Source organism: Triticum dicoccoides, chromosome 5B, assembly GCF_002162155.2.
Source record: "Triticum dicoccoides isolate Atlit2015 ecotype Zavitan chromosome 5B, WEW_v2.0, whole genome shotgun sequence".
In the NCBI taxonomy this organism is placed as follows: domain Eukaryota; kingdom Viridiplantae; phylum Streptophyta; class Magnoliopsida; order Poales; family Poaceae; genus Triticum; species Triticum dicoccoides.
Genome location: NC_041389.1, coordinates 526248498 through 526269463, shown reverse-complemented (window position 1 = coordinate 526269463; position 20966 = coordinate 526248498). Strand labels below are relative to the sequence as shown.

The 20966-nt window shown below is 45.9% G+C and overlaps 3 protein-coding genes across 3 annotated transcripts; all 3 read right to left on the bottom strand.

Moving 5' to 3' along the window:
• Window positions 1–294: 294 nt before the first annotated feature.
• LOC119311348 (protein PAT1 homolog) lies at window positions 295–12587 on the bottom strand. The gene is made up of 7 exons (XM_037586991.1): window positions 12413–12587; window positions 12181–12312; window positions 10186–10337; window positions 4070–4126; window positions 3815–3884; window positions 1496–3429; window positions 295–796 (listed from the first exon to the last, which is right to left on the bottom strand). The coding sequence occupies exons 2-6, from the start codon at window positions 12188–12190 to the stop codon at window positions 1541–1543; spliced, it is 2178 nt and encodes a 725-aa protein (XP_037442888.1). The 5' UTR covers window positions 12191–12312; window positions 12413–12587; the 3' UTR covers window positions 295–796; window positions 1496–1540.
• LOC119311349 lies at window positions 7162–9060 on the bottom strand. Its single transcript, XM_037586992.1, has 2 exons — window positions 7862–9060; window positions 7162–7580 (listed from the first exon to the last, which is right to left on the bottom strand). Exons 1-2 carry the CDS (start codon window positions 8940–8942, stop codon window positions 7534–7536), a joined length of 1128 nt encoding a protein of 375 aa, XP_037442889.1. The 5' UTR covers window positions 8943–9060; the 3' UTR covers window positions 7162–7533.
• Window positions 12588–16090: 3503 nt separating the features above from the next.
• Window positions 16091–19920, bottom strand: LOC119311347 (proteasome subunit alpha type-7-B-like). The gene is made up of 3 exons (XM_037586989.1): window positions 19611–19920; window positions 19107–19521; window positions 16091–16390 (listed from the first exon to the last, which is right to left on the bottom strand). The coding sequence occupies exons 1-3, from the start codon at window positions 19781–19783 to the stop codon at window positions 16229–16231; spliced, it is 750 nt and encodes a 249-aa protein (XP_037442886.1). The 5' UTR covers window positions 19784–19920; the 3' UTR covers window positions 16091–16228.
• Between the last annotated feature and the right edge of the window lie 1046 nt (window positions 19921–20966).

The following is a 20966-nucleotide window of genomic DNA, read 5'->3' as shown; positions in this document are numbered from 1 at the left end:
GTTCGCTGCCGCATGTTTATTAGCACGTCAGATTGGTGTTCTTTTCACCGGTCCAACCAAAGCGTTGGCTGCTCCCAAAATCTGATTGACTATTTAAAAATGGATTTGCACATGTGGTTCTTGCTGGTGTTCTTATTTGGGTTTTCACATGTATTATGTTAGCGAGATCAGAAAACAAACAGGCGATATGACATTGTTTGGCAGCCTGTGTGATGATTCTTGAGCGCAGAAATGACGACATGTTGAAAGCACCAGCATAAATTCTAGACGAAATTAACATTAGCCAAAGTAACATACCAGAAAAGGCAACAGCATTATCAGCTATGCCTGACCAAGCATTGGAGTACTACTAATTAACCCAAACTGCAGAAATGTTTTTCTGTCAGCCTGCTAAAATGTCAGGCTGATACGCAAGGCTTGCAGTAACAATTTTGTGCCAATTCAAGAACAGAAAAACAGCTTACAGGTCATCAGCAAAACAACAAAATTCATATACGAATAACAAAACTAAAGCGCTAAAACAAGTTTAGGTCGTGCAATGGAATGCAACAGAAAGCACCCTAAAAGTTTTGGCTGACAGAACAAAGGCTTAGGACATTCAGCGATCATGTTCCCCTCGGGCAACATCCATTCTAGGAGCCTTCTCTACCTCTGTCTCAGCAACATAATTCATCAATTTGAGCTTCCTAAAGTGGCCGAAGATCATCCTTTGAATATTTGACCGAGACCATCATTCTTTGTCGTCATTCTTTGTCGTCACCACAATATCTATGTTCTTCCCACCACTCGCAAGAACCTAAAAGTTTTACATCTACATGTGATCAGCTAACAAAAATAAAACTGGAAGGATAAGCTGAAGATACAAGTTACAACACAACAGTGACGTTCAAATAAATAAAAGATCAATATAGATGGCAAGGATTCAAGAGAAAGCAAAACAATGGTAGATGAAAGATCAAGCGATTCCATTTGGACCATCCTGCAACTGAATACCATCCTAACAGAGAATTTGGGCGTTACAACTGCAAGTAAATATCACCAAAAATTCAGGTACTGAAGATTATGGTCTTGCTCAACGTGTATGCTGGTATAAGTTGCAGACCTATGGAGATAATAAATAGGTATAATTGGCCGCCTGGCGCACACACTACTTGGTGACAAAACATGGGATACGGAGAACTGTTCTTTCTTTTTTGGTATTGATGACAAAAGCTGCAAATGTATAATTTTAAACAAAGTACTCTCTCCATCCCAAAATAAGTGTGTCAACTTTAGTACAACTTTAAGTATGAACAACCAGGTCTCGTCAACTCAGCAAAAATGGAAGTGATAGCAATCTGATGAAAACAACCGTGCCACTTTCAGAGTGCAAGTAAAAGAAAGGGTCACATTGGATAGAACATAGGGTTACCAAGATTTAGAGTTATAAAAAAGAAGGATAGAATAAACATTAACAGAAAGCAGCTACGATAAAAACATTATCGAAGAACTATACCATATCAAGTATATAGATTATGAAAAGCAGCTCTGTTCTTCTATTTCAGCTCTGGACATATTCTGATGCCATCGGCACATTACCAGACCCATGGGAACTAGAGCTGTTGACAGGCACAGTGCGCTGAGCGAAACTGAGCAACTGCTTGCGCTGATACTCATTTGTGTGAGGAAGGCTGGCACGCAACAGCTCCACTGGTGTTTCCCTGCTTATCACAGCTGCAGCAGCAGGTTGCATTTGCACTGTATGAACCACAGTATCAAATTTACTCATGCAATACCCCATAAGTAGCCCGAAGAAGGCATCAAATGATGCCTGCCATAGAGTTCGGTTCTGCATGCTGTAAGCAGAGGCCACATGTTGATCAGTAAGAAGATCTGTAGCTCTGTCCAGTAGAGACTTTATGATGACAGAAGCGCCGTCACCAGCAGCATATCCCAGAGGTCGAAGAGGTGGTTGCTGTGACGAACACGCAACAGCTGCAAGACAAGCACTGAGTCCACTCAAGTCCATCCGAACAACACAGGTGGATACGGCACATACAAGTTTAGTTGTGGTCCCAGCTATGCTGCTATCAGAGGGCAAATTGCCGAATATAGATCTTAGATTCCGGAAAACTGCCATGCAAACAACCCTTGCAAGCTCACTACCTGAAGTAACAAGATCAATATAACGAGAAAGTAGTTTCCGGCCCTTCGGTAGAGATACTATGCGGAGAAACACTAGATCATCATTTTGCGACAGAGGTGCATCCTTATTAGATGTAAGTGGATCAACTAATTGCAGTGATTCTGCCAGCTGCTCGAGAAGAGCCTGTCTTCTGTTTCTAAGTTGCAAACCACCATCTGGCTGTTTACTAAAGTGAAGCAAACGATCTATATCATCCACATCCAGTAGTAGGCAAAGGCCATCTTCAATTGTGATTCTAGCAGCCAGCATCGGCTCTTGGTCAAGAGATTTTGAAGCAGATTTTTCAGTAGTGCTATCACTTGGTTCAGAGGCTTCTTCAACATCAAGGAGCGGACGGGGCCTGCGGATGGAGGAAAATGGAAGCCTCCCAAGAGCATCAACCTGAAGATACGCATGTGGCTCATCCTTACTGCGTGTACGAGAAGATGTATCTCTGATCAAGGTTGGACAGAAGTAGTGCTTCAGTTGTGCTCCTGCTGATTTTCTGGCCAAACAAGCTTGATGATAGTAATCATCAATATATGGATCGGTGATCTGAGTGGCAGCTTTCTGCATCCTTGCGATGTTCTCAATTTCTTCAGTGGACATGTACTTGGATCTGAACCGCTGCCACCTATTATCCATTCTCATATTACCAGGCTCAAAACCTTGGGGAGGATAGCGCGGGCCATGCCTTCCATGGTGTAACATCGATCTGGCTCTGGGATCACTCAAGTCAGGCATAACAAAATTTGGATCAAATCTACCCATCATTTGTGGTGAAGGATGCCGAGGACCAAACATCTGCAGATTTTGTGGCGGAGAATGTTGGGCACCAAGCATCTGGGCATGTAGTTGTGAGAACTGGGGTGGAGAGTGTTGAATTGGGAGCATTCCGTTTTGTTGATGGGGTGGCGGCATTTGAGGTGGTATAAATCCATTTGGATGCTGCATCAAAGCTGGTGTAAATCTGCTACCATTCCCACGAATCAGTTCAATATTATTGTATTGCGGCTCTTGGTGAGGATATGATGACATTCTCTGCAAAGGAGATGGCCTTGGTCCGAGAATAGGTTCAATAGGATTGTACTGAGCATCTTGTTGCGGGGATGAGGATGTCCTCTGAAGTCTGGAATCAGCAAACTGGGCTGGATGGGGTGGTTGAGACCACCAGTTTTTGTTGTCCAGCCGTTGTTCAGCACCCAATGCAGGCTGTGTAGGCCAGTACGATGATTCAGCCTCTTGTGCCCAGTCAGCAGTAGAAGCTATAAAGTGCAGAATTATAATGAAACGATTAAACAAATAAAAATTATGTTAATGTGTATAGCACTCAACAAAGTAACAAGAAAACGAAGATTATTTATTTTCATTAGTTAACTTAAGATTTGCATTCAAACAATGACAGACTAGCAGTAGCAGCCATATTAGAGTAATTACATTGGTCGGATATAAGACATAATAAAGCCAAGTTAAGTGCATCATGATAACTGTAGCTTTGGTAGTAAGTTGAAAGAATTTAGAGAATATCTCTTAAGCATGTGCAAACATGCTATCTAACAGCATGCATAATTGTCCTTCAAAGACAGAAACAAAGTTAAAACACAAAAGCATATTTCCTCACAGATAAATGAGTAAACCAGCATTACTCACTTTGTCCAGGTAACGATCCCCCACGACTAACTATTCCTGATTGCTTTGGTTCATTAACAGTTCTGGTCAGCTGAAATTGTAAATAAATAAATCAGCCTCACCAGTCAAACAGGAACAAATGAAATAGGGCAACCATGCAAATTAGGTAAACGTTAATTTTGGTAAAACAAATGAGAGCTCATGTGACTATATTAGTATAATCTTAAAATATACATCCGACAATCCTAAATGAATTATGTACCATAGAAATCAAACCTTTGAGAATGCCCCGGCAAGATCATCAACACCAGCAAATGAACCTACACCTTCGTCCTGCGAAAGCAAAGCTTGACCAATGAGCGGTTGACCTTCCTATACAACAGAAAAAAGAAATACTTTTGCAATATTTCCTATACAACAGAAAAAAGAAATACTTTTGCAATATTTTAAGGTGATCAGAAATCCAGTGGGACAGCATTCTGAAATCATTCCTAAATGCATGTTTGGGATCCAACTGTGAGTGAAAACAAAACAGAAACTGAAGGGAATGAAGCACACAGTACACACAACTTGTAACGGTTCCTACCTGAAGTCATAAAAACTAAAACTTGCTTGTGTATAGTTCGGACTGTTATGAAGTGAGCCTATATTCCATCGGGCCAACAGGCCAGCACATATACATGAAGGAAAATAAGCAAAGAAGCCCCTATACAATATGATAACTACACACACAGCACAACCCTGTTCTAACACCCCCCCTCAAACTCAAGGGGGATCTTGGACACCGAGTTTGGACAGGAAAAAGCTGTGTTGGGACCGTGTCTGAGCTTTCGTCAGAAAATCAGCAAGCTGAAGCTCCAAGGGCACATACTAAGGGGCCACAATTCTATCTTGCACCTGAGAACGAGTGTAGGAGGCATCAACACCGATGTGCTTGGTGAGCTCATGCTTAATAGGATCACGGGCAATGCTGAGTGCCCCAGTGCTGTCGGAGAGCAGAGGGGTCGGTGTAGCAGTGGAAACACCAAAATCCTGAAGAAGCCATCGTAGCCAAGTAATTTCTGCAGTCACGGACGCCATAGCTCGCAGCTCAGCCTCAGCACTGGAGCGAGATACAGCATTCTGCTTCTTGGTCTTCCAGGCAATCAGGGAGGAGCCAAGAAAAACACAATAGGCAGAGAGAGCGGCGATCAGTGGGATCGCTGGCCCAGGTAGCATCACAGTAGGCCTGAAGCTGAAGAGAGCTGGAGCGAGGGAAGAATAAGCGACGAGTCACGGTACCACGAAGGTAACGAAGAACACGAAGAAGGTGACTGTAGTGAAGTTGAGTGGGAGCAGAGACAAACTGACTTAGAATGTGCACAGCATAAGAAATGTCAGGACGAGTGATGCCTAGATAGACAAGGCTCCCAACAAGATGGCGGTAGCGTGTGGGATCTGCAAGGGGTTCACCCTCACCAGGACGAAGATGGAGACCAAACTCCATAGGAGTGTCAACCGTGCGCTGATCAGTGAGGCAGGCACGAGTGAGAAGATCTTGGATGTACTTCTCTTGAGAGAGATAAATACCCTCAGGGGAAGAAATGATCTCAAGTCCAAGAAAGTAGCGAAGAGAACCCAAATCAGTCATCAAGAATTGCTCATGTAGACGTTTCTTCACAAAATCAATGAATTGGTGGTCAGCCCCTGTGATAATTATGTCATCAACATAGAGTAGTAAAAGGGTGCGACCGCGAGAAGAAGTGTGAATAAACAGAGCAGGATCATGAACACTAGCAGAGAACCCGATCCTTGTGATGACGGCGGAGAAACGCTCAAACCAGGTACGTGGAGCTTGTTTCAGCCCGTAAAGAGCGCGCCGAAGGCGACAGACAGTGCCATCAGAGACAGTATAGCCAGGAGGCGGCTGCATATAGACCACTTCCCGCAGCTCACCATTCAAGAAGGCATTCTTGACATCTAATTGAGAGATGGACCACTGCCGAACAGCAGCAACAGCCAAAAGAGTGCGAACAGTGGTCATGTGAGCAACAGGAGCAAAAGTCTCATCATAGTCACGACCATACTCCTGCTGGAAGCCACGCGCAACAAGACGAGCTTTGTAGCGCACGAGAGAACCATCTGAATGTGTCTTAACCTTGTAGACCCATTTGCAAGTGATGGGTCTAACGCCTGTAGGCAGGGGTACAAGGTCCCAAGTGCCTGTGCGCTCAAGAGCATGAATTTCCTCTGCCATAGCATGCTGCCATTCAGAATGAGCAGCAGCCTCACGATACGTAGACGGCTCAACAAGAGTGGTAGCAGCAGCAACATAGTACGCAGGAGGCTGGAGAGTGTGGCGATCACGCAGATTATACCGAGGAGCAGGAGGGGTAGGTGGTTCTGAAGGAATGGGACCCAACAGAGAAGGAGTGGAAGTGGAAGTGGGCGCATCCGAGGGAGAAGGGTGCCGAGCACGACGGGAGTAGACAAAAGGAAGCGGAGAGAGAGGGGAAGTGGAAGGTGGCGCATCAGAGGGAGAAGGGTGTTGAGCACGACGGGAGTAGGTAAAAGGAAAAGGAGAGAGAGTGGATGGCTCAACCCGAGTAGGAGAGTCAGGAATAGAAACCTCATCCTGTGTAAGCTGAAGCTCATGAGCAGACATAGGTGAAAGGCTAGGAGTGGACCTACCAGGTGACGATAAAGGTGAAGAATCAGGTAGAGTCAAAAAAGAGAGAGGCTCGACTAACGACTCGGTTGTGGCAGTAGAAGAATGACGAGGGTAGAAGGAGCGAGACTCATCAAAAGTGACATCTTTGGAGATTCTCGGTCTTCGAGCAATAGGGTCCCAGCAACGGTAACCTTTGTGCTCCAAACTGTAGCCAAGGAAAACACATTCAACAGATTGAGCAGTCAATTTGGTGCGTTCATGAGGGTGGAGAAGAACAAAACAGGCACAACCAAACAGGCGTAGACCACTATAATCAGCTGGACCATCACCTAGATGATCAACTGGTATCCCTCCCTGAAGAGCAACAGAAGGCTGAATATTAATGAGATAAACAGCGGTAGAGACAGCCTCAGCCCAAAAGTGCGGGGGAACAGCAGAAGATAAAAGAAGAGCCCGAGCAGTCTCAAGGACGTGACGATGTTTGCGTTCAGCCACCCCATTTTGAGCGTGTGCACCAGGACAGGAATACTGAGGAAGGGTACCCTGTTCAGCAAGGAAACCACGAAGCGCACGAGATAAGTACTCGCCAGCCGAATCAGCACGAAAAACTCGAACAGAGGAATCACACTGAGTGTGAACCATGGTAGCAAACGACTTGTAAATTTGAAGCACTTGACTACGAGATGACATAAAGTAGATCCAAGTGTGGCGAGAAAAATCATCAATGAAAATTATATAATATTTGTGACCCCCTTTCGAAACAAAGGGGGCAGGACCCCATACATCAGAGTGAACAAGTTCAAAAGGTCGTTGAGAAACAGAATTACTAGAGGGATATGGAAGTTGTATCTGCTTGCCAAGCTTACAACCCATACAAGTTAGTGAACTATCACCAGATACAGACCCTAGAACACCACTCCTAACCAAAGAAGACAAGCGGGAGCCACAAATGTGACCCAATCGATGATGCCACTGAGCGAAGGATGTGGTGGAGGTGGCAGCTGAAGCAAAAGGGGTGGTGATGTCCGACTGGCTAGAGGACGCAGCGGAAGGAAGGCGCAGCCAATCGAGCTCCCAAAGGCGCTGAGAGTCATGGCGCCGAGGACCGATCCCAACTAGAGTCCCCGTACGACGATCCTGAACACAACAAGAGTCAGAATCCAGAATAACACGACAACCCAAGTCAGTAAGTTGACCAGCAGATAGAAGTTGCATAGTCAGTTTAGGAACATGAGAAACGGTAGGGACATGAAAAGAAGACGTGGAAAGAGTCCCTCTTGCGGCAACAGAAAGAGAAGTGCCATCTGCAGTCTGAACTGTAAGAGGAGAAGGCACGGAATTGACAGCACAAAGATGATCTCTATGTGGTGTCATGTGGAAGGAGGCCCCAGAATCAAGAATCCAGGGCAAAGATGTACCTGACGAAGAGTGCGGTGGTGGACCAGACGTCTGACCAGCAGAACCAGCAGAACCTGAGGATGGTGCAGAAGCAGTAAGGCGGCGCAGCAAGGTGAGCATCTCCTGGTGAACCTTCTCAAGGGAGCCCTCACGAGAATTAGAGGAGCCTCCCGAGTCCTTTTGAGGACGGCCACCACGGCGACCCTGTTTCCTCCTCTTGATGCACTCCGTGATCATGTGACCATCCTGCTTGCAGTAGTTGCAGAAAGCACTAGTGGAGGTTGCTACCACCTGTGAAGAAGAGGGCACACCAGGCAGCGGTGGTGGAACGCGGGCAGCCAGGACTGCTGAAGAGGATGGCAATAAGCCCGTGCTCCGTAGGCGCACCTCCTCAGATCGCACCTCAGCAAAGGCCTCCAGAGTAGAGAGCCGAGGATGGCGTGCCAATAGCTGAGCACGACTCTGCTCGAACTCCGGCCGGAGGCGAGTGAGGAAGTCGTAGAGGCGACGAACCTCCAGCTTAGCTTGTTGCCGCACACAACACTGACATCTGCGACAAACATCAGCTCCCAGAGAGTCCAATTGGCGCCACACCGCCGACATCTCCTTGTAGAAATCATCCACAGTAGCATCTCCCTGTTGTAGTTGTTGCTCTTGACGAACAACAGAGAGATACATGGCATCCCCTGTAGACTCATAGCGATGGCGAAGGTGCTCCCACATCTGATATGCAGTGGTAAGGGCCACCACATCCATGGTGAGATCAACATCCATGCTGTTCACCAAGATAGAAGAGGCTCGAGCATCATCATTTGTCCATTGCTTGTATAAGTGGAGTTGATTCTGATACTCTTCAGTGGCCTCTTCAAAAGCATCTAGCATCTCACGTTGCTTGGTTTCATCGGCATCAACAGGGAAGGCCAACTCAGCTGGAGGAGTGGGCAGCAGGGGACAAGGCAGAGCACCAGAGAGGTGCTCCCAGACCAGCTGGCCCCTCATGTGCAGCTTCATGTGCTGCACCCAGTCCCTGTAGTTCTGTCCGTTGAAGATAACAGGACATCGTGGGACTGGGACAGCACCGGTGGTGGTGGAGGGCGCCATTGCAGCAGAGCAGCAACAGCAGCTCGTTGAAGACCAGCAGCAGCAGGAGGCACAGCTTGATGGCAGCAGCAGACCAGGAGGAGAAGAGCAGCAGCAGCCGCACTTTGAAGAGCAGCAGCAGCAGCTCGTTGAAGAAGAGCAGCAGCAGCAGCTCGTTGAAGAAGAGCAGCAGCAGCAGCAGAGAAGAGGAGCAGCAGCAGCAGCAGCTCGTTGAAGAGCAGCAGCAGCACGTTGAGGCGGCGGCGCCGGCCGGGAAGGACGGCGGCAGCAGCGGCCTGGAACGGCGGCGGCCTGGACCAGCAGGCGGCAGCAGCTACCAGGAAGAAGAGGGGAGAGGCTCGATGAAGAGAGGAGCGGCGGCCGGCGGCGGCGGCGGCGGCGACCAGAGGCGGCGGCGGCGGCTGGGGAACCTAACCCTAGCTCTTATACCATGTTATGAAGTGAGCCTATATTCCATCGGGCCAACAGGCCAGCACATATACATGAAGGGAAATAAGCAAAGAAGCCCCTATACAATATGATAACTACACACACAGCACAACCCTGTTCTAACACGGACTACCTCCCGCATAGTGCATTCAACGTAAGCTTTCTAATTTTTCCAGGGTATGTAAGGAGGATTTCCAACCATGCCTGTACTGTATGCACTTTACAGAGTTAACTAATGGTTCCAAAATAGATACGTTAACTTCCTCAGTTTAAGCAGAACCTTTTCTGAATACATGATAGCATTAGTAACCCTAAAATACAATTGACTACATTCTTTACCAGGCTTTCGACCAACATACATGGAAACAGTTAGCAATCACAAGAGACAATGCCAGCTTTCCTAGTTTACATAACAATGTATATTCCTATTTGCCTATTTGATCGCATGTGTACATACCTATAATAAAATTAGTTCATACTTTGCATCCTCTACCAGGTTCCTGATGGCATGAACCAAACTTGAAAACAAGGGCTAGAACAGATTGATCAAAATTAAGATAATTTCTAAGAGAAACTCTCCTCGTGCTCTGAAGTCCACAGGGAGTTTGCGATCCTTCAGATATAAAAGGAAGGCTCACAATGCTATACCAATGCACATGTTACCTATTTGGCACATCATCCCACAAACATAACACCTATTCACTGTGGATTTTTCTTATTTATATTTTTTTTTGCTTTGAAAGGAAGGACCAGAAGGCGGACAATGGTGGTCACGTCAAAACAGAAGAGATTCCAAATCTATCATATATCTTACCTCCAACATATCCCTTCGATAAATAGGAGTGTATTCTTCGTCACCAGGCCCAACAAAACCAGCATCATCATCATCCAATCCACCTAGCTCAACCTCCTCCAAGACATTGTTACCAAAGAAAGCATACTGTGATGCATCAAATTTGGTATCGCCTGCACAGAGATAATGTAAGAACCCATCAACAATAACAGATGCTATAGGAGAAGAAAGCAATATAAAAATACTATATCTAGAACATTCAATGGAAACAGTGGTAGACTAAGGCTGCATTTGGCATTGCAGTGGGTTATGATAACCATTAACCAGCTTTTACCTATTTTAGTGTTTGTTCAACCCTCTTTTAATACTTTTATTTATGGCTTAAATTGCTACAGGAGATTATAAAATAAGCACAGCACAACACAGTTCAGCAACCGCAACCTGAGCCTAAAGCAGATACAGGTGGGCTCCGCAATACAACACTGTTGTGGGGTGTTCGGCGACACAGACACGGCGACACACATACGGGGACACGGGATACGGCATTTTCCAAAAACAGCGCATCAGGGACACGCCAAGTATGTATAAAAATAAATAAATAATGCCATGTAATATAGAGTTAAAGACGGAAAATAACAAGAAAGAGATCGCCCCATTCAGCAGTAACTCTCTGGACATAAGCCCAGAGAGGATATTTCGGATTCAGCAGTAACTCTCTGAACAGCTAGTGCCATTTCCTCTCCCATTGTCAAGAGCCACAAAGAAGATGATCCATTAGTAGTTGGGCAGGCCCAGCTAGTGCCATTTTAAGAGCCACTGGATGCTACATATCAATCGGCACCGTCAAAACTCAAGCCCTATCTCTCTCTGCCCTAACGCTTTGACTAAGCTGCCACTCTCTTGCCATCACCCCTCCTCCCAGCGATGGATCTCTCAACTCCCCCGCAGCACCTCTCGCCACCGCCCTACTCCCAGCGTGCTCCTCTTGCCGCTGCAGCAGCAGGAGCAGCGACGGCGGCCAGCGCTGCAGCGGGGGATGCAGCAGCAGCAACGGCAGCGGCAGGGGCGCAGCAGCAGCAGCAAGGCGACGGGAGGGTGCTCCAGATCCAGCGCTGGCTGAAGTCGGAGGAGAGTGCTGCTCCGACCAGTGGATTAATCGAGTCCTCCACGTGTCCCAGCCGTGTCCTCCCTTTTCTTTCTTTCTTTTTTAATTCGTAATTCAGGAAATACGGCGGGATACACGTATCCCTGCATGTCCGAGTGTGTCCCTGTGTCCGGCCGTATCCGCACGGGGATTCGCCAACTTCTGCCGTGTCCATGCTTTGTAGCATATACATCATGCAAAGGTTAAGATATCACCAAAAGAAGCAATTAATACCGCAAATGTAGATATAAGTAAGCCCAGCCCACCATTGTGATTGAATTCAATTAATGCTGCAGATTTCTCGCTGCCCGTAAAAGTGTGGGAACATAAGGTTAACCTGTTGCAGAAGAGGTGCCGAACTGCGGTGCTTCAGTGAGAAGCACCTACGTGCGTGATATAATCCCCCTTCTTAAACAAATGTGGTTTTACAATAGTTTTGACAAATTAGGCATACTCCAAATGATAAAAGCAGGGAGTATTTAACGCTGCGGATTATCTGCTACCCATAGAAGCGTGGCAACAGAAGAATTCTCAGAACAAATAACGAATAGCTTTAATGATTCGCTTGCTCTGCCGCAGAGCTAACCCAAAACAAGGTGGAAACCACCGCACCAGGACTAATTCCAGCAGATGGCATTAGCTTAACTCACAAGCATGACTAGTGACTACCGAAATTAGGCACCGTATCCCAGAGAATAACATGGTAGAATCTCAGCTGATTTATTTCAAAATGAGCTTTATCAGTATTACTTTCCAAAAAACTAAAAAGCTCGGTTCAATCCAATCATTATCGCAAACTAATAATCTCTGAACATTCTACTTTCATCAGGGGAATCTCAACAAACTAATTGAAAATAAAACAGATTCGTCACCTGACTCCATGGCGCGGGGGTTCCTGAACCCCCAAAATTTCTGGAAAACAAGCTGAGATCTCGAAGAGCAGAGTCGAACCGTCAAGAGGCCCGGCTAGCACGAGGCGCGGCAGCGAGCAAATCCGTGGCTAGCTGCATGGAGCGAGAACAGGTCGAATTCGATTTGCTGGCAGCAGAGGAAAACACGGGGAACAGAAACCCCAGAAAAGCCGCGCTAGGGCTTCCTCCTTACCAACACAGCCTGGATGGATCTCCCGCCCGCTCCGAGCCAATCCAGCAGCGGGGGCGTGAGGGGGAAGGGGGAGGGGAGACTCCCGGGCGTCGCGCTTCGGCGGGAGGGGGGCGGAAGGGTCGGCCGCCGGCGGCGGCGGCGCTGGCCGCTGGAGGGCTCGGCCGGCGGCTGGGGATGGTGGGAGAGGAGGAGATTGGGAGACGTCGTCGTGGAACGGTAGAAGCAGGTTGTGCTCGTTATCAATCGTGGCTTTTCTTTCTTTTCTTTTTTCCACCGCGAAGGGCCCAGAAGCAGAAGGAGAACACCGCAGGTATTACAGCAAGGACCTTGAAAGAAAGACAGTTTACATCAATGGTCTTCTTATGTGACGCATAAAGGACCCTGGACTTTAAATATTGTACAAGTGCAGGGTCTAGCCAATGCAACCAAAACACTGATATGATACTCCCTCCATTCCATAATGTAGTGCCTATAGATTTTTGTCAAAGTCAAACTTTGCCAACTTTGACCAATTGTATGGAAAAAACTCTCTACATCTACAATACCAAACATGTACATTCTGAAAATATAACCCACGATGTATCCAATGATGTGCATTTGGTATTTTAGATGTACCTACTTTACTCTATAAACATGGTCAAAGTTTGTAATGTTTGACTTTTGTAAAAATCTATAGACACTACATTATGGAACGGAGGGAGTAGAAGAGACTACATGGACTGAAAGTGGGTTGCAATTTAATTACGTCAGTTGGATCGTAAACTCAAGACCTCTTGGCTCTGATATCATGTACAAGTGCATGCTCTAGTCAATGCAATCAAAAGACCAATCAGATGAAAGAGACTAGGCAATACATTAATATGTCAATGCATAACAAGCAATCTAGTCCCTCTTAGACCGCCCTCTGGACTATATTGTGGTTGAAGAATGGGACATGTCATGTCCGAACTACTTAATCATGTGGCACTTACCAACACGGCATGGATGGATCTCCCGTCCGCTCTGAGCCAAACGAGTAGAGGGGGCGTGCGGGAGGAGGAGGGGAGACTCCCAGGCGTCACGCTCCGTGAGGGGGGGGGGGTCGACCGGCGGCGGCGGCGCTCGCCGCTGGAGGGCTCGGCCGGCGATGGGGGATGGTGGGAGAGGAGGATATTGGGAGACGTCGTCGTGGAACGGAAGAAGCAGGTTGTGCTCGTTATCAATCATGGCTTTCTTTCTTTTCTTTTTTCCACCGCGAAGGGCCCACAAGCAAACGGAGTAAATCGCATACTATATTACAACGAGGACCTTGAAAGAAGGACAGTTTACATATATGATTTTCTTATGTGACGCATAATGGGACGTGGACTTCAAATATACTCCCTATAGTGATCTAAACGATCCTATATTTCTTAACAAAGGAAGTAACAAGCAATCTAGTTCCTCTTAGACCGCCCTCTGGACTATGTTGTGGTTGAAGAAGTGGGACATGTCATGTCCGAACTACTTAATCATGTGGCACTTACCAACACGGCCTGGATGGATCTCCCGTCCGCTCTGAGCCAGACGAGCAGAGGGGGCGTGCGGGAGGAGGGGAGACTCCCAGGCGTCACGCTCCATGAGAGGGGGGCGGAAGGGTCGGCCGGCGGCGGCGGCGCTCGCCGCTGGAGGGCTCGGCCGGCGATGGGGGATGGTGGGAGAGGAGGAGATAGGGAGACGTCGTCATGGAACGGAAGAAGCAGGTTGTGCTCGTTATCAATCATGGCTTTCTTTCTTTTCTTTTTTCCACCGCGAAGGGCCCACAAGCAAACGGAGTAAACCGCATACTATATTACAACAAGGACCTTGAAAGAAGGACAGTTTACATATATGGTTTTCTTATGTGACGCATAAAGGGACGTGGACTTCAAATATACTCCCTATAGTGATCTAAACGATCCTATATTTCTTAGCAAAGGAAGTAACAAGCAATCTAGTTCCTCTTAGACCGCCCTCTCGACTATGTTATCATCGAAGAAGTGGGACATGTCTTGTCCGAACTACTTCATCATGGTGGCACTTAGCGGACGATTTGTTGACCGTTGCCATGGGCTGGATGAAGGAGGTGTTGCATTTGTGTCTTACAGGTTTTGTAGAAGGTTAGCAAGGTTTCCTTGTGCAGGAAGAGTTACTTTCGGCGTTGATCCATTTGTCCTTCGCCACCTTGAATATTTGTTCAAGGTGCCTTCGATATCCAATGGGTAGGTATTGATTCCGGGCAATGTAGTTGTTGAACCTCGAAGCAAGAGTTGACAAGAAAGAATGAGAGTACATGTGTGCTTCATGCCAAAAACGACTAATATGTCCGTACAATACATGAACAAATGAGGCGACTTGCTGAAATTGCTATAATTGGATGAAACAGAATCCGTCAGAATGAAAGCGAACAATACAAGAGCAAATGAGGCGACTTGCCCAATTTTCTATAATTGGATGAAACAGAATCCGCCGCAATGAAAGCAGTGATAGCTCTCGATAAATTTGTGGTGGAGCCCTAGATATACATCACTCGTGAAGAATGAATCGACATGGCATAAAAACGAAATCTAATAGTGAACTTTAAAAGCTTTAGCAGGGTGAACTTGACGGAAGAAACCATTGAATAATGAAAATTGAAGATTTATACAATGTGCTGCTAAATCTACTAGTTAGAGTTTCAGCACTTTTTCCCCCTCGCGGTCAATAGCGAGAGCTCACTCTAGCATAGGGAAGGAGGGCCAATTTCTCACACGGACATCCATGTTTTCTTTTCCAAATCGAGGAAGTGAAATACTACATGGAAAAGAAATCTCATGAGGTCCTCCATCTTTTTCTTTTCTATAAAATGGGCAGGCCAAATAGATGGGGAAAATAGAAGTGGCGGAAAGGCGCCGAGGTAGAGTGCAAGGAATGCCTTTCAAGTTTGAACAAAAAGATAAGAGAAGAGTTTGTGTCCGTCGTAGTTGAGGTGACCAACTGTTTTTGTTCACTAGCATATATGTGTGCACGCCTGACGACTTTCTAATTTAGTGTCTGGTGTGCAAGCTTAATATACGGGCGTGCACGTGCACGCATATGCGATATGCCGTGCCGGTTTTCAAAATAATTCAGTGCCACCGGCCAGATTTGAACAGCCAAAAAGTAGTGCGGGTGGAGGCGCTGCCAGATATGCACAAATAAACAAAGCAAAAGCATAGTGTCCGGTAATAAATTTCCCTTAGGTTTTGCAAATGGTCAACAGAGATAAAAATTCAACGATAACAGGGCGGCCCTGACGTGTAACAGGGCACCTCAGCCAGTAACCTATCAGTTCATCACACAAAAGAATTGCACAGTGGTGCAACTTGCAATCGTATACCATGGCGGGGTCGAAAGCAACAGCATAGATTATCAGATGAGATTATCAGGAACCAAAGTGAGGTGGCATACCAAGAATACCAAGAAAGCACCAGCATTCTCAGGTGACATCATCAGGACCGGAAGTGAATTCACATTGCAACAAACACACCAGCACTACCCAGTGAGATTTATATGAGCCCATATGGCATAGCACGCCACAGCTTCAGAAACTACGGTTCGCCAGGTTAACCATCAGCGAATATGCGAGGAGCAGATGACGGATACATTTTTTTGCGCAGGTTCAAACGCTGGAAAGGGGAAACGAAATTCCTGGACCATGAGTCATCAAGAAAACAAGGCAATTCATTTACGAACGACTTCAATATCTTGTTAAAGCAGTTTAAAGAAAGTTATGTAGCGTAACAGGTGACACACTAAAAGGTTTCGGCTGACAGACTGAAGATATAGCACATCCAGTAATTAGGTATCCTTCGGGCCACTCTTTTTTGCCGCCTCTGCCGCGGCCTTCTCTGCCTCAATCTCGGCAACATATTCATCGATTTCAGTCTCCTCGAGTTGCCGAAGGCCATCCTTCTTTGTCATCACTGCAATCTCTATGTTCTTCCCACCACTCTCGACAACCTGAAAAGTTTTCTCAACTATTAGTGCTTGCAGAACGAAAACATTTTATTTTGACAAATTAGTAAAGGATAAACTGGAACGAAGGCCATCCTTGCAGAAGAAAACAAAACTGGAAGGATAAACTGAAGTTATAGTGCACATCATATGTTCTGATGCTATTTTGACAAATTAGTAAAGGATAAGGTTATGTCAAGGAGACGAGAGAAAGCAAAGCAAATATAGAGAAAAGACCAAGCAACTCCATTTGGATCCTCAAAATTAACACCATCCTAGCATAAATAATCAATGCTGACAATCAAATTGTAACTACATATCATCCCTATAAAGAATTTATAGGCACTATATGTTCTAGTACTACACATACTAATTTAACATGTATACTTGGTACAACCATACAAGTTCCAGATCCATGAGGATGAACCGATGAACAATAGCCCATTTGGCACACACGCATGGAAGCACATGGCAACAGAGAACTGTTCTTCAGGAATGTTGCAAAAGGGTGACAGTAGACACAGATGTGACTATATTGCACATAACTATGGCAAACGATACTGACTGGTCTCTTTGACTCAGCAAATAAAGAAGTAGCTATTCAAACTTAAGAAAGCAGAGTGATATTTTCAACGTGCAGATTCAAAAGGAACAGCCTGATTAACATCATTCTCCAAGTGTCTGCTACAAAGAAATTTCACACAAACACTAATTGAATTGAGCCTATGCGTATATACTCCCTTGATACAGAGCATAAGCCTGAGGATGGGTCACAGACATCTAACGACAACATGATAGACTCTGAGTTGCATAACATCCGGGAGACAAGAAGATAGAAAACCTCACATTTGCGCAATTAGGAACTCAACTTAAGTTGTAATTTTCTTTATAGAATGGAGTGAATCAGACAATGGTAAATTCAATATTCACAGAGGCCTAAGCAAGCTTCTCGGCACAACTAAAAGGAGCTGCACCAGGAGTAGCTATGTAAATGCCTCATCATAAGTACCTGTCACAATTCCTCATTTTCACCTCCATTCCACTAAACGTAAGATTGCTACGACAAAGAAAACTACCACATATATGAGTGGCAAGCAAGGCCTTCCATTCACTCAGCAAGCAACACCCACCAGTGCTTTTCAGCATCTGTTTGGGAAGTCTGCCACTCAGTTGCTAATTTAGTTTGAAGCTATACTCCTATTGTGGCATGAGATCAAGTAAATCCAAATATATAAAAGAATAAAGAGATTCTATGCATCTTGATATTTCCACAAGGCACCTCAAATACTGTGTGCTTGATAAATTAATCCTTGCTATACAGAATGGAGTGAATCAGACAACGGTAAATTCAGTATTCACAGAGGCCTAAACAAGCTTCTCGGCACAACTAAAAAAAGCTGCACCAGGAGTAGCTATGTAAATGCCTCATCATAAGTACCTGTCACAATTCCTCATTTTCACCTCCATTCCACTAAACGTAAGATTGTTACGACAAAGAAAACTACCACATATATGAGTGGCAAGCAAGGCCTTCCATTCACTCAGCAGGCAACACCCACCAGTGCTTTTCAGCATCTGTTTGGGAAGTCTGCCACTCAGTTGCTACTTTAGTTTGAAGCTATACTCCTATTGTGGCATGAGATCAAGTAAATCCAAATATATAAGAGAATAAAGAGATTCTATGCATCTTGATATTTCCACAAGGCACCTCAAATACTGTGTGCTTGATAAATTAATCCTTGCTACACAGAATGGAGTGAATCAGACAACGGTAAATTCAGTATTCACAGAGGCCTAAACAAGCTTCTCGGCACAACTAAAAAAAGCTGCACCAGGAGTAGCTATGTAAATGCCTCGTCATAAGTACCTGTCACAATTCCTCATTTTCATCTCCATTCCACCAGACGTAAGATTGCTACGGCAAAGAAAACTACCACATCTATGAGTGGCAAGCAAGGCTTTCAGTTCACTCAGAAGCCAACACCCAAGTCTGCCACTCAGTTGCTACTTTAGTTTGAAGCTATACTCCTATTGTGGCATGACAAAGATCAAGTAAATCCAAGTACATAAGAGAATAAAGAGATTCTACGCATCTTGATATTTCCAGAAGGCACCTGTGTGCTTGATAAATTAATCCTTGCTATACAGAATGGAGTGAATCAGACAATGGTAAATTCAGTATTCACAGAAGCCTAAACAAGCTTCTCGGCACAACTAAAACCAGCTGCACCAGGAGTAGCTATGTAAATGCCTCGTCATAAGTACCTGTCACAATTCCTCATTTTCATCTCCATTCCACCAGACATAAGATTGCTACAACAAAGAAACTACCGCACCTATGAGTGGCAAGCAAGGCCTTACAGTTCACTCAGTACACCCCAGTGCTTTTAAGCATTAGTTTGGCATGCCTACTGTCCAGTTGCTATTAACTTTAATTTGAAGCAATACTCATATTATGGCATGAAAAAGATCAAGCAAATCCTTAGTTGAGTAATGAAAGTATAAACTATTTCATTCACTGACGTATTTCCAAAGGCAACTCAAATACTTGTGCACTTAATCAGTATATCCAGTTAGCTGAACACATTTACCGCTAACGAGCTACTTGCGCTGGATCTTGCTAGGAACACCACCATCAGAAATAATGAGAGTAACCATGTAGTGCAAATTGAGGTCTATTATGTTGCATAAAACTAAAGAGAGGCAATTGCAGAACAAATACCTCTAGCAGAGCGCGGATGGTGAGCTTGATGGTCTCCTTGCCGGAGGTGTCCTTGTAGTTCTTCTCCAGGAACTCCCGCATGGAGTTGGAGTTCCTCCCCGTGGCGTTGGCCTTCCAGGCGGAGAAGGTGCCGGAGGGGTCGGTCTGGTACAGGGCGGGCTTGTCCGTGTACGGATCGAAGCCGACGATGAGGGTGGATAGGCCGAAGGGGCGGACTCCACCGCTCTGGGTGTACTTCTGCTGCAGGCCGGCGATGTAGCGAGTGATGTACTCGACGGTGACGGGGTCCTCGACGGTGAGGCGGTGGCTCTGGCACTCGACGCGGGCGCGGTTGATGAGCACCCGCGCGTCCGCCTTGAGCCCCGCGCAAGCCAGCGCGACGTGCGTGTCCAGGCTCGCGATCTTCCGCACGGACCTGCGGAGCCGGCGAGATGAGATCTGCGGGCCGGAAGAAGAGTGGGGAGGGGAGGGGGGAGCGAGAGGGGGAAGGGGATTCGCCGGTACCTGGAGTCCTGGAGCTTGGGGGTGGACTTCTTCTCGACGCCGAGGACGACGGTGTCGGTGCCGCGGACGCCGACGGCGGCGTTGCCCTTGCGGACGGCCTCGAGGGCGTACTCGACCTGGAAGAGGTGGCCGTCGGGGGAGAAGACGGTGATCGCGCGGTCGTAGCGGGCCATCGCCGGCGGCCGGTCGCGGAGGCTTAGGGTTTGGTTTGGGCTTCCCGGGCGGCGGAGGCGGTGCTGGGTTGCTCGATTGTGTGCGCGCAGGCAAGCTCGGCGGCTTTGGGGGAGAAGTGCTGTTTCGGGTTGGGCTTCGGTGTTTACTTGGGAAAGAAGAAGAAGAAGGCCTGCCTATGTACAGGTGGGCCGATTGCTTTATTGCCTCAAAAAAGAAAAGGCCTGTCGAAATCACTAATTAAAAAGAACTGCCTCAAAAAAAAAACTAATTAAAAAGAAAATATCTAAAAATGGTAATTAAAAAGAAAGGGTCGCGCTAACTGCCACACGTGTGGCAGGAAGGGAGACGAACCACACGTCTCTAATGTAAACAGATTGTCACGTCATCGCATGCATGCATGCAGGAATCTTTTTGGATTTTCAGTTTTTAAAATGTTTTATCTCTTAAACGAAAAATCCGATTGAAAATCCGTTTTCACCATTAAATCCCTCGCGATGAGATCTTCGAAACTAGATCCCATGTTGATATGTTTTGATGAATTTTTTTGGATTAAAAGTTGCCATGTCTATTGCATATGAATTGCCATGATGTTTACACTGAAGTTGCCATGATATGTTTCAGCTATTTTCTTCTACATTTAAAAGTAAATTTTGACATTTATAAAACGGGGAATTAAAAAACTAGACTTGCCATGAACCATAAACTAAAATTGCCATGATACATGCACGTAAAATTGCCATGGTTCATACAAAAAATAATTTTGATGGTCAAAGTACTAGAGTTGCCATCATCAAAATACTAAAATTGCCATGATCTACAAACTAAAATTGCCACATGGCAACTTTAGTTTAAGCCCTATGGCAACTGCAGTGTCATCGTGGCAACTTCTGGCAAAAAAAAAATTCGTCGAAACATATCAACATGGGGTCTAGTTTTGAAGATCTCATCGAGACGGATTTAATAGTGAAAACGAATTTTTAGTTCGCTTTTTTATTTAGGAGATACAACATTTTTAAGCCGAAAACCAAAAAAAATTCTGCTAATGTCATCTATTCATATGTGGCAAAATGAGTGATGATGAAGTCGTGTGGGCGATGTGCAAACGCCCACACGTGTGGGTGTTAACATTTCCGAAAAGAAAAGGTATCAGCTGCAACGGGATTTCTCACATTTTGCGACACT

Excerpts from the sequence above, each read along its gene's own strand:
- LOC119311349 (XM_037586992.1), bottom strand. The coding sequence starts at position 8,942 with ATGGCGCCCTCCACCACCACCGGTGCTGTCCCAGTCCCACGATGTCCT. Across the intron at positions 7,581-7,861 it reads ACCACCGCACTCTTCGTCAG|GATCGTCGTACGGGGACTCT; the intron begins GTACATCTTTGC and ends TGTTGTGTTCAG.
- LOC119311348 (XM_037586991.1), bottom strand. Across the intron at positions 3,885-4,069 it reads TTGCCGGGGCATTCTCAAAG|CTGACCAGAACTGTTAATGA; the intron begins GTTTGATTTCTA and ends TTACAATTTCAG. Across the intron at positions 3,430-3,814 it reads GGGATCGTTACCTGGACAAA|CTTCTACTGCTGACTGGGCA; the intron begins GTGAGTAATGCT and ends TGCACTTTATAG.
- LOC119311347 (XM_037586989.1), bottom strand. The coding sequence starts at position 19,783 with ATGGCCCGCTACGACCGCGCGATCACCGTCTTCTCCCCCGACGGCCAC. Across the intron at positions 19,522-19,610 it reads CCCAAGCTCCAGGACTCCAG|GTCCGTGCGGAAGATCGCGA; the intron begins GTACCGGCGAAT and ends CCGGCTCCGCAG. Across the intron at positions 16,391-19,106 it reads CCATCCGCGCTCTGCTAGAG|GTTGTCGAGAGTGGTGGGAA; the intron begins GTATTTGTTCTG and ends AAAACTTTTCAG.